Source organism: Meriones unguiculatus, chromosome 1 (genome assembly GCF_030254825.1).
Source record: "Meriones unguiculatus strain TT.TT164.6M chromosome 1, Bangor_MerUng_6.1, whole genome shotgun sequence".
In the NCBI taxonomy this organism is placed as follows: domain Eukaryota; kingdom Metazoa; phylum Chordata; class Mammalia; order Rodentia; family Muridae; genus Meriones; species Meriones unguiculatus.
In genome coordinates, this window is record NC_083349.1 from 27715566 (window position 1) to 27728691 (window position 13126).

Consider the following 13126-nt stretch of genomic DNA (forward strand, 5'->3'; position numbering starts at 1 on the left):
TGAAGATACTTGCTGCCAAGCTTGAGGACCTGAGTCCCTTTCCAGGACCTATGTGGTGGAAAGGGAAAATGGACTCCTGTAAGTTGTCCTCTGACCTCTACATACATGATGTGATATGTATGTACCATTCCCGCATACAAATAAATAAATCTAATAACACTTTTAAAAGCCCATTTGGACACTGAGAAAATGTTTTGTTACTGCCAAGCCCAGGGCATTACCAGTGAGTGTAAAGAATGAGCATATTCCTGACGTCTGTGCTCAAGGCTCTCTCTCCTCTGCTGGCCTTTTCTAAGGAGGCAGCATAAAAATAACACTTCAAGTCCCACTTACTTGCTCAATTTTCCCTTCACATTTTTCTTTCATATGTATTTGAGAAAATATGGCTTCTGTTTCATTTTGTTTTCTCCTTTCCCTATGTGTTCTCTGAGAGTAAACTCTATAAAGAGACCTTGGTTGTTGAAAACTGCGCTCTTGGCCCTCTGAGAACAGCACCTGTCATTTAGTGGGCATCCACTCAGCATCTGAAGGGTGGAACAATGATCTGAGTGCTTCCTCTGCTTCAGGTGCTATGGAAAGTGCTTTCATCAAAAATGAATGCAGGAGGCATTATCAGTCTCGTGTAATGGCTAAACAAACTGAGGCCTTGTGTGGTCGAGCAACTTGCTTTTAAGTATCAGAGTTGGGGCCTGAACACAGATGAGTTCAATCCTTCACTCTATTCATCCTTGGCTTTGTCGCCAATCAGCCAAATGGGGGCTAGTAATGAATTCATCACGCTATAGATAGCTACACTGCAGCCTCCTCCCCCTCCCCCTCCTTTGATGCTGAGGGTGGAGCCTCACACAAGCTAGGGGAGAGACACTTAGTGTGCCCCACCCAGCAGCTGCTCTTATTTATTTACTCATTGTTTTATTTATTTACTTTTAAATTTTAATGCGTATGAATGTTTTGTCTGCATGCAAGTTCCAGCAACTCGTGCATGCCTGGTGCCTGCTGGAGATCTGAGAAGGGAGTTGGATCCCCTGAGACTGGATTTACAGATAGTTGTGAGCCCTGACCGCTGTTTTTAAATCCAGTCTTTCTGAGCCGTCTTTCCTTGACCTGATGCTGTAGCGAACACACCATGCAGATCTCTCTGACAGAGGGCAGAATTTCAGAGCCTGCTGATTCCTTAGCTATCTTGGTTAGTCTCTCTTGATTTGAAGCTGCAGTAACAGGGGCCTGCTGACATTGAACCACCCCTGACTCCTAGGTGGTCCTGAGCTGTGAATGGATTGGTTCATGAGCCTGCAGCATTCTTTTGGCAAACCAGAAGTTCTGACAGCCTCTCACCCTGGTTGCTCTTGTGGACTAGCAGCCCTGTAGCTCTGGGCTTTTGGGGTCTCCCGTAATCTGGGTGAAGGTCACTTTTAGGAGGGACAGATGCTAGCTGAGGTCTCCAGCTCTGGCGACCTATCCAGGCAGGCTAGCTTTCCTTCCTTTGTTCCTTCTCTCTTTCTCTCTCTCTCTTTTTTTTTTTTTTTTGAGACAGGGTTTCTCTGTGTAGCCTTGGCTGTCCTGGAACTGACTCTGTAGACCAGGCTGGCCTCAAACTTAGAGATCTGCCTAAAGGTGTGCACCACCACTGCCTGGCCAGACATTATTTTTTTGGTGTGAAAATCATGGTATTTCTAAATGTCTTTGAGGTGTTCAGCTACACAGCAGGATGAGTTTTAGGCAGCTTGTCCCTATCTTTTCTCTAAGTCTCTTCGGGGTTAAATACAACCAGGAAGAATCAGATCTGTTCTGCATATTCCACACATTCAGAAGGAGGAATGTTTTCTGTTCACGGGACGATCTGAATGATGGCCCAGAGGTAGAGACAGACTCAATAAGGAATAAAAATGTGACCTGACCTGGATAAGAGCATAGGCTGGTGACTGGTGGGGAAGATGATGAGGCAGGAGAGTGAGGACAGATCATGAAAGGTCTTGCTTGCTGGGCATGGTGATGCACTTCAGCAATCCCAGCACTTGAAAAGCTGAAGAAAGTCAAGACAGGAACTCAAACAGAGCAGGAATCTGGAGCAGGAGCTGATGCAGAGGCCATGCATGGGTGCTGCTTACTGGCTTGCTCTCATGGCTTGCTCAACCTGCTTTCTAATAGAACCAGAGACCACCAGCCCAGGGATGGCCCCACCCACAATGGGCTGGGCCATGCCTCATCAACCACTAATTAAGAAAATGCTTTACAGACTTGCTAATAACCCGATCTCATGGAAGCATTTTCTCAATGGAGGCCTGTGTCCAGTTGACACAAAAGAAGCTGGTATAACTGTGCAGCAAGTGCCAGGCCGTCCTGTACTGTACTGTGAAACCCTGTCTCAAAAAGAAAAACCAAACCAGGATTAGCGAGATGGCTCTGTGGGTGAAAGTACTTGCCACACGCAGGCCTGGCAACCTGAGCTAGATCCCCGAAGGCATGTAAAGGTGAAAAGGAGGGAACCAACCTCACAAAGTTGTTTTCTCTGTAGAGTGGTCACACACACACACACACACACACACACACACACACACCTCTCTAAATTTTAAAAAAAAAAAAGAAAAAGCTTTAACATGTAGGCAGAGGGCTTGATATAACGAGGGAGGGCACAGTCTTTGAAGGGTATTGAAAGTGAATCCCTGAAAGTTTGGGGGTGCAATGTAGGTCAGAAGGCAGGGAGTGTGAGGGTAGGAAGACAGCACTTGGGGGCTTATTATAGGATGATGCAGAAAGAATGAGAGAAGCCTGGGTCACCTTTCTTCCCATTCAGTTTAGCTCCAGCTGCTAGGGTTTCCTGTGTGCGTCACATCATTTTAGGCATGGAAGACACCCACAGGGCTTTGGAGGAAGGTGGAGGACCTTAGTCACTGGGCTTTTTTTCTCTCCCCTCAGGGACCAGCATGCAGGGCCAGGCAAGGCGCCTCCTTCCACATTGCGCATTCTGTCTTGGTCAGATCAGAAATCAGCAGATCCAGGGAGAGTTTTTGTTTTTTACATTGCAACGGAATTCCTTGCATAGCAGAGAGCTCAGGAAAGAAGGCCCTGTTTGAGGACAAAGGTCAGGGTTTCAGAGTTCAGGGCCCATTTGGAAAGGGCCAGGCCCTTCTGTGCTAATCCCGAGTTTGCCTGACAAGCCTCAAAGTATGTGGCATGAACTCTGTCAGGACCAGGGATATAATCTAATCCTCAAGCTCCATTTTCTACCTCTTTGAAACTATCAGCCACAGAGGGGCTTTGGTGGAAGGACGGATGCCCTCACGGTCTAGGACTGCTGGCACTGGGTCTAGCCTGCTTTCCCCGGAAAGCAGAGGTGGTGTTCAGAGGACTGACCTCCTTGGCAGGAAGCAGGGTCAGGGTGGGTCTTCTGAGCCTTGCCTGCCACTCTCCTGCTAGGAACTGCCGTGGTGGGAGGCTGGGGGAGGGAATGCCCTCCTACAAACCTGGCAGGATAAAGCCAGAAAGAGCACCTGGCACCTTATCTGCCTCTCCCCTGCATTCCAGCTCCTTGGAACCAGCCAAGCTTTTCACTGAAGTCCAAAGGAAGTGAGGTACCCGTATTCCCCAAAGCCGCTTTGGACTGCTTCCGAGAACAGCTTCTCAGCGCAGCAGGCGAAGGGGCAGGGTTGCACCCCAGACTCAGTTACCCAGTTTTCCAGCTGGTTCTGAAAAGGCAGCTATGATTTCGTGCCTTACCTGACTCACACACAGTGGAAGGAGAGCCTGGAGGACAGTAGGTCACGGAGTAGAGGCCTGCTCTTTGTCCAGGCGGTTCCCCTCTGCATGGTGACAGGCTCTTAGAGAAACATCTTAATAGGAGAGTTCTGAGCAGCTTGGCAACCTTCCAACCTTCCTTGTACCAAAGGCAAACATGTTGTCCTGACAAAAAATATTTAGGTGATTTCCTAGCACATTCACCACTTGTAGACCCCAAACTATACAAGTTGTGGAACTCTCGAGAGAAAAAAAATAAAGCTCTTTAAAAATTGTGCAATGATCTTATTCTATGAGTGCTGAAGGAAGCACGCCGTGATCTTTAACTGTGTCACTGGGAGAGAAATATTTGTGGGCCAAGAGTCCCAGGAAGGATCAATTTAATGTAATTTTCTTTTTTTTTTTCTATTTTATTTTTTTGTGACAAAGTCCCATTACGTAATCCAGGCTGTCCTTGAACCCCAGATTCTCTTGCCCCAGTCTCCTGAGTGCTAGGATTACAAGGCAAGAGGCAGCAAGCCTAGCTTTACTGTGATTTTTTTTTTTTTTTTGTAGTACTATGTCCCCTCTTTCTTTCTTTGTTTCTTCCTAGGTTTTTGTTGTTGTTGTAGCCCTGGCTATCCTGACACTAGCTCTGTAGACCAGGCTGGCATGGATCTGTTAGCCTCTGCCTGTGCTGGGATTAAAAGTGTGGGTCAATTTGGGAAAACTAAAAGGAGAAAAACAAATTAAAAAAATTAGTTTTTGTGGGGGGGTACCTATAAAATTATTTATTTTGTGTGTGTGCACCTGTGCACATACATGCATGTGGCTGGAGGCTACAGTCAGCCTTGGGTCTTGCTCCTCAAGGGCCATCCACCATCCACTCTGCTGTTTGCAGAGACAGTCTCTAACTGGCCTGGAGCTTGTGATTCAGCTGTCTTGGCCTCCCAGCTCTGGGATTATGAGCGCAGGCCATTACAAACTGAGGTCCTCATGCTCAATGTCTTGGTAACTGTACTGATGTGACCAAGGCCACTCTTATTAAAACACACAAACAAACACAGAACAAAACAAAAACATTTAATTGGGGCTTGCTTGCAGTTTCAGAGGTTTAGTTCGGTGACAGCATGGCAGGGGCATGGCTGCACACAGGCAGACATGGTGCTAGAGAAGCAGCTGAGAGTTCTATATCTGGATCTGTAGGCAGCAGGAAGAGAGGGTCACTAGGCCTGGTTTGGGCTTTTGAAACCTCAAAGCCCAGCCCCCCTGTGACATACTTCCTTCAAAGAGGCCACACCTACCGCACCAAGGCCACACCTCCTAATCTTTCTCAAGTGGTATCACTCCCAGATGACCAAGCTTACAAATATGAGCCTGTGGGGGCCATTCTTATTCAAACCACCACACCCAACAAATACTTTACCAATTAAGCTGTCTCCGTAGCCATATCCCAAGCCCCCTCACCCAGCCTGGTCCACACAGAAAATTCCAGGCCAGCCAGAGCTATGTAGGGAGACTGTCTCAAAACACACACACACACACACACACACACACACACACACACACACACACTGGGTAAGGCCTGGGGAGTGTTTATGGCTAGCACATATAAGGCCCTGCGTTCAATCCTCAGTGCTTAAAAAACAAAAAGGGTACAAAAATTAACTTATACAACTCAGTGTTGGGGCTGCAGAGATAGCCTCATGACTAAGAACACTTGTTCTTACATCCACATGGCTCCTAACAACTGTTTGCAACTCCGGTTTGGGGACCCAACACTCTCTTCTGGCCTCTACAGGCACTTCAAGCGCATAGAACACATATATACACATACCTCATATACATAAACAGACAGACAAATACATAAACATTAAATAAAAAGTCGTTTCTCTTGTTTTACTCTCCATTTCTCCTTCCCTTTCCTCTTTCTTCCATTTTTTAGTTTTTTTTTTCTCTCTCCCTCTCTGTGGTAGAGCCTTACATACTAGGCAAGCATTTTACCACTAAGCTACACTCTAGCCCAAGATGTTGTTTTCTAACCATGTTTCCCCAAAGTATGTGGGTGAGAGAGAACTGATTAGCACATTCCTGGGTCTTGCTGGGGGTGGGGCTGGGCTAAACACTGGTAGCTAGCAAAGGAGGAAGGGTCTGGTCTTACTGTAGGCAGAACACAGGGCCTCAGCCCACTTTTGCAGACCTCCACACTAAGCTGACAAGAAGCAGATGTTTGTTGGAAGCTTCCAAAAAGCCTGGGGGAGAGAAGGATGGTTGAGGAGATAAGGAGGCCACGTACTCTCTCCTTTTAGATAACAGTGTCTCTGGAGAGGAATTCCTTCAAGAAGGGGCAACTGAGAGAGTACAAGGTGGCTTCCTGTATGGCTGCTGATGTATGGAGGCCTCTTGGATTCAAAGCACCCAACCCCAAACCTCAGTAAAATGACAGGTTTCCCCAGTTTACATTTCTCATCATGTACCAACCTCAGCCTTTTTTTTAACTCCCCTTTCTCAAATATATCAAAGTCTCTGGGCCTTTTTGTGAGTTAATCTTTGGCCAGGAATGCCCAAGAACCATTCAGGTTGCTCTTTCTGGCAGGTGCAGGAGAAAGGATACTCCTGCTGTCTATAAGTACCTGCATATTGGGACAGTTTCTGTCTGCTCCTGCATCAATCCCCAGGACCCTGGCTAGTGTTCAGTAAGTGTTCATGACCGACTAAATGATAAACTCACTTTTTTTTTTTTAAAAGAGGCATCTTAAAAAAAAATTATTTGTTCATCTGGGCGGTGATGGAGCAATGCCTCTAATCTCAGCACTTGGAGGCAGAGGCAGTTGGAACTCTGAATTCGAGGCCAGCTTGGCTTATGGGATGAGTCCCAGAACAGCCAGAGCTACACAGAAGAACCCTGTCTCAAAAACCAAACCAAACCAACAAGATACAATTATTTATTAATCATATTACTGGTGTGTATGTGTTTGAAGAATACACATGCATACATGTGAAGAGCATGTGTGACTACTAAGGGTGTCTGCATCCCACAGCATGTGTGTAGAGGTAAAAGGACAGCTTGTAGGAGTCAGTTCCTTCAACGTTGGGCTCTAGAAATCGAACTCAGATCATCAGCACTTTTTATTTGCTGAGCCATTTCAGTCCCTCAAACTTACTTTTTTCTTTTCTTGAGATAGGCCTCTCTATGTAGCCCTGACTGGCCTGGAACTCTTCATGTAGACAAGGCTGGCCTCAAACTCATAGAGGTTTGCCTGCCTCTGCCTCCTGAGCACTGGGATTAAAAGCGTGTTCTTCCACACCTGATTTTTGAACTCACTTTTTTTTTTGAGGAGCCTAGTAGTCGTGTTCTGCATCTCATGCAACCTCAGAAGAGCCCCAAGAAGAGGAAAAGAAAGTGTTGTGTCCATTTTAAGACAAGGAAAGTGAGGCCTGGCAGATTTGGTAACTGGCTGAAGTACAGTTCTTTTTTTTTTTTTTTTTTTTAACAGGGTCTCATGTATTCCAGGCTGTCCTGAATATCACTGTGTGGCTGAGGATGGCCACAAGTGCTGGAGTTACAGGCTACCATGTTCAGAAAGTGACACGGACAAGAAGTGGTCCTTACACATAAGGTGCATAAGATCCACTACGTAGCTTGTGAAAGACATAGGGTTGGGCCCTACTCCCAAGGCTCTGATTTTCTTGTAGCTTTAAAGAATTGTGGTAGAATGTACTCAACCAAAATTTCTAATTTTAGTACTTTTTTTGGAGACATGGTCTCCAGCTCGGTATGTAGCAACTTGAACTTTAGAGTCTCCTGTTCCACCTCCCACTGAGTGCTGGGCTTATAAGCATGTGCCATCATGCCTGCTTGGCACTGGGCATCAAAGCCAGGACCTCATGCATGCTAAGCAGGCATTCTGACAACTGAGCTCCACACACACACACAGACATACCTGTGATAACCACTAAGTGTACAGTGCTCTGGCTAAAATATGCTCACATTTGCTGTCATATCTATCCATCTCTAGAATCCCTGTCTCCAGCTAAAACTCAGACCCCATTGAACATCCCCATTGAACACTACCTTCCCAATGCCCCTGCCTGAGCCCCTGCAACCACCATTCCGTCCCTACATAGCTAACTATCTGAGGAACCTCAGAAGGTGCACTCAGAGTTTGCCTTTGTGTCTGGCTTATTTCACTGTCAGAGTATTTCAAACAAGGGCTTCTGGTCATCCTCATGCCAGGGTCTGGATCATTCTTTGAGAAATTATGGTAGCGGGTTGGAGGAGAGGGAGAGGAAGTGTGGTCCTGGCATAGGCATCAAGGGAGGGCTGAATTCATGTGGTTGGTGAGGGCTGGTATGAGTCAGAGCCGGCAGGAGGAAGGCCAACAACCGCAGAGGGGCCCCTTGACTGGATGGGGGAGGGGAGGTGGCCAGTTTCTGGTAGGGGTGGGGTTAACCGAGGCCTAAGAATTTAAGGTGGAGAGATACCAGCAATGGTGGCTCACAAGATGGGGTGATGAAGAACCTAGAAGAGGAATGGGGCTTGTGGCTGCCAGAGAGGGCAGTGGGTGAAGCCATTTAGAACAACCAAAGTGGGAGAGTCCAGGGAAGAAGGGGCTGGTTCCACTCTGGGCCTCAGGGGTAGTACGGTGGCAGCGTGGGAAGCCGGCCCAGGTGGATGGGGTCAGGATGTGCCAGGAAAACGTACCAGGGAAGTATTTGAAAAGGGCTGTATCTGTACTCTCCTCACTGCTATGGCAAATTCCTGTTAAAGCACGAAAAAAAAAAAAAACAAAACATGCTTATTTTGGCTCACAGCTCTAGGGCACAGTGATGGAGAAGTCATGGCAACAAGAAGTTGAGGCAGCTGGTCATATTGCATCCACAATCAGCTGGCACAGGCTCATCCCGTAATCCCAACATCTGAGTGATTGAAATGGGCCTATCATGAGGTCCAGGGTAGTTCTATAGTTAGAGCTATAAGGTAAGACTCTAACAAACAAACAAACAAACAAGCAAACAAAAATGGGGGGAGGTTCAGTGGATCTGTCAGCTCCTGGCTCTTGTTCTATATTTTTATTTTTTTGAGACTGGTCCCACTCTATGAGCCCAGTCTATTCTCAAATATGTGATCCTTATACCTCAACCTCCTGAAGGATGGAATTATAGGTGTATGTGTGGTGCATGCTTGTGTGCATGTAACAGTGTGTATGCACACATGCACCTATGTTTATGCAGGCACACACGTATGCACGTATATGCTACACACATACAGAGCACTCATGTACATATAGGTGTAGAAATGTATTTTTTCATGTATATGCATGTATGTGGACTCATATTCACGCTCATGTGTACATGAGAGGGGGGCTACAGGAGGCTAGGAACCTGCCCAGCTGTCAGGGATCAGAGCCAGCATCATCCAGCTTATTGTCAAAACGGCCTCAGACTCAGGCTAAAGTGGTCCAGGCAAATGGAAGTTACATATTTAATGGTAAATGGCAATTTTCTCTAGGGACTATCTCTGACAGGAACTCAATGGTAGGCTCCCCACTAGCAGTCCTGCTAGGCCACAGAGGAGGACTTTGCAGCCAGCCCTGAAGATACCTGATAAAACAGGGCCAGACGAAGGGGGAGAAGGTCCTTCCCAATCCGTGGACTTGGAAAGGGGCAGGGAGAAGCTGAGGGAGGGAGGGTGGGACTGGGAGGGAATAAGGGAGCGGGATACAGCTGGGATACAGAGTTAATAAAATGTAACTAATAATAATAAACAATAAAAAAAAGAAGTTAGATAGAATACACCTTCTTAATTTTGTGAGACCTTGTGCATATGGAGGTAGGTCTAGAGTTTACTAACATTCCCCCTCCCCAGAGGAAAGGCCTGGAGGAGCCTCAGATGGAGCAGCTATTCCAGGGTTTCCTCTGTCACTGCAGACATGATATCTTCCTCCATTGTCCCCACTGTGTCCTGGCTCTGGATCCCCCAACATGCAATCCACACTCTGGTCTCCCTTCTTCATTATCTTTGTTTTCTATTCTTGGGCAGCAGTTCTCAGTCCAGGGTGCTATCCTGGTAATGTCTGAATACACTTTGGGTTGTCACCACTAGGGGACTTCTACTGCCATCTAGTATGTGGTGGCAGGATTGCTGCTAAGTAGCCTGCAATGCAAAGCAGAGTGCTCCAAGACACTGGGAAGAATTGTCCCATCTACAGTGATAAAATGGCTGTTGCCTGGGCTGGCGAATGGCTTAGTGGGTAAAGGGGCTTGTTGCTAAATCTGATGGTCAGAATTTATCTGGAATTCATACAGCTGAAAGACAGAACTGAGCCTCACACATGAACCGTGGTACACACACACACACACATACACAGCCACACGCCACACAAAATCACATCCACCATACCCCCCACACCTCATACATACACACACACACACACACACGAGCATGCTCGCACATGTGTACACACACACACACACACCACACAGACAACTGTAGAGCTTATTGTAGCCCAGTTACATGAATATAATTAACACAACTAATATAACTGTCTCCCGTGCTTCTGAGGGAGAGGAACCATGTTTCCTTTGTTAGCCCTTGTCTCTGAGACCTCTTCAGTGTTAAATGAGCCTGATGGGAGATAAGGCTGCAGGAAGTGTTTTTTGAACTAAACCGACGTTCAAAAACTCAACCCCGAGCCGCTCTGGGGACACACACTGGGGAGAAGCACTGCTGAGGAGGGCAGCAGGGGAAGTCAGCACCCGCTCATGTTTCCTCTCCATGCCAGTCCTGGCTCCTCTTCCTTTCCTCAGTGCTGGTCGACTCAACCACCTCAAGATGTATGTGGTAAAGGCTAGATCCTGAGAATATAAGTTTCAGAACACAAGTGTCATCTGCCTGCCTGTCTACCTGCCTTTCTTATCTCTCTCTCTCTGGCCTCTTCTTGTATTTCCGTCACTCTGCTTTCTTCTGTCCTCCACTTCATGATTCTGGTGCCATGATGTTCTGTCCAAGTCCACAGAGCTAAGTGACCATGGGCTGACTTCTCTGAAACCTGTAGCCCAAACAAATCTTTCCTCTGTTATGTTACATTTGGCCCCAGCGGTGATAAAGGCTTCGTCGGGGAGAAGAGAATGGAGGCCTGAGGAGAAGCAGAGATTCATTGAGGACAGATAAACCTGCTGAGAAAGGGTAAGAAACAGAGTGGTAGAAGGAAAGAAGGCTGGCCCTGGGGAATTTTTTTTTTCATTTATTTCCCTTTATTTTTATTTATATGTATGTGTAGATCTCTATGTCTGTGGGTGGATACCACTGGAGGGCATAAGAGGGAGAGTCAGGGCTCTCAGTGAGCCACCTGATGTGTCTGATGTTCCAGGAACTGAACTCCGGTCCTCTGGAAGAGCAGCACACGCCATCTCGGCAGCTCCTGGAAAAAAAAAAAAATTTTTTTTTTTTCTAACTCTCCAAGAGGGCAGATATTAAAAAGTGTGGCCTGCCTAGGGCAATGATGAGATGGAAGAGGCAGAAGTCAGAATGACAGCCCTTGCTTGGGAAAGGGAAGAGGGGTGGGGTATTGGAGGTCCCTGCGGTTGAGATTGCACTGTGAGCTTGGCCCTAAAGGCAGCCCCTCCTCCCCCCTCAGCAGCTCTGCTGCTCTCTGCCTAACTTCATCTGGCGTGTCCTGAGATACAGACTCCCCTAACCACATTTGATATATGGTCTCTGACACAGCTTCCTACTAGATCTCCCCTCCCTGCACCCATATGTTAATTAGGTACCGTGTTTCCATTCATATGATAGGACCGTGCTGTATAATGCAAACCAAGCATCTTTGAAGTACCTAGTCCCAACCAATTACATACACCTATTCTTGGAGCCCCCCCCCTTACTCCCCAATGGGGTATATAACCTTTCTTCTCTGGAATTAAAGTTGAATTAGCCATCAGCTGTTCCCGGGGTATGTGATCCCTGTACGGTACTGGTGCTCAGCGCTCGCTGGCCATTCCAGGCATGATTTGTGCCCCTCCTGACTTCATGGGCTGCTGGGAGACAGCCCCCAGGCAGGAGGAGAACCAACAGTGGGGAAGGGGTTCTTTTGTACCCTTGAAAGAAACAAACAAAGCCCATCCCTAATTAGAGTTACCTGCCAAGCTATAGCGCTAAAAGCCCATTTTTAAGATGAAAAATTCCAGATCCCAGGAACACCTTCAGCCCCAGGCAAAGCAGGGCAGTTGGTCACTCCATCACAGAACAGGCCTTCTGTGAGAGTGCACAGCGGGATGAAGACAGGCTTGAGGCAGAAAGAAGCTGAGGTAGCCTTTCCTCTTGGCTTCTGTTTTCTTGGTGGCTTAATTAGTGACATTGTCATCTGAAAACAAAGATGTGGAGGGAGGCAGGCTGGGGGAATGGAGGGGGGTGGGCTCATCATCCTGCAAAAGGAGAAAGGGGATTTGCTAACAAAGGTAGGGGGAATATTTCCAGGCAGTGCTGGCGGGGGGGGGCAGCCTGAGTTTGGCAGTGAGAAGTTTAAAGGGATGCCAATCAGCCTGAATGTGGGGTGTGTACTTCTCTGCAGTTAGCCAAAGGGCTGACACCCTGTTATAATAGACTCATTGGAAAGAACCTCTGTTAGAATATAATTAAAATGGATACATTATTGGCAACACATTCTGGGGCTGTAGAACCAGGAAGGAAACAGCAAAGGCTAATCTCTTGAGAGTAAATAAGGACTTAATCCTCATGGTGTGCGTGTGCGTGTGTATGTGTGACACAGTGTGTGTATGTGTGTGACACAGTGTGTGTATGTGTGACACAGTGTGTGTGTGGAGTTCAGAAGTCAACTTCTGGTGCTGGTCCTTACCTTCCACCTTGTTTGAGACAGCCTCACCTGCTGTGCACACCTAGACCAGCTAAGAACTCCCGAGGGACTCTCCTGTCTCCGCTTCCCATTCCTCTGGAAAAGCACTGGGGTTACAAAGCCATACTACTGGGCTGAAGAGATGGCTCAGTGGTTAAAAGCACTGGCTGCTCTTGCAGGGGACCCAGGTTCCGTTTCTGTAACTCCAGTTCTAGGAGATCTAATATCCATTTCCGACTGTTGGTGGGACAGTTTACACATGGTATCATAATGAGGTACAAAACAGGTACATACATTAAAAAAAAAAAAAAAAAAGGCTGAAAATCTCCCCAAACAAACAAAGGCATACCTCTGTGCCTGGCTTTGCATGGGCCCTGGTGATTCACATTTGGACACAAGACATGAAACCGTGTTCCCAGCCCCTCTTGGTGGATTTTAGATAATGGATCCTTAAGCAGAATGGGTGCCTCAATAATTTGCAAAGCACGTGGGTTTGGAGTACTGTGACGCTCACGTTACTGTAAAGTTTAGTTTTGGCTTTAAAAAAATGTGGCCAC

General features: G+C 47.1%; 1 protein-coding gene across 4 annotated transcripts in view; it reads left to right on the top strand.

Annotated features, from left to right (window-relative positions):
* The window catches only part of Ahnak (AHNAK nucleoprotein), an 83439-nt gene that overhangs the window by 53761 nt on the left and 16552 nt on the right, over positions 1-13126 (top strand). The window contains exon 6 of one of the 4 annotated variants that reach the window (XM_060386207.1): positions 7212-7334. The exons of 2 other annotated variants lie outside the window; for them this stretch is intronic. In XM_060386207.1, coding sequence (XP_060242190.1) covers positions 7212-7333 — 122 coding nt within the window. In that variant the 3' untranslated portion in view covers position 7334. Of the gene's footprint in view, positions 1-7211; positions 7335-10814; positions 10904-13126 lie in introns of those variants that run through there. One more of the 4 variants, XM_021651840.2, reaches the window with a different exon arrangement.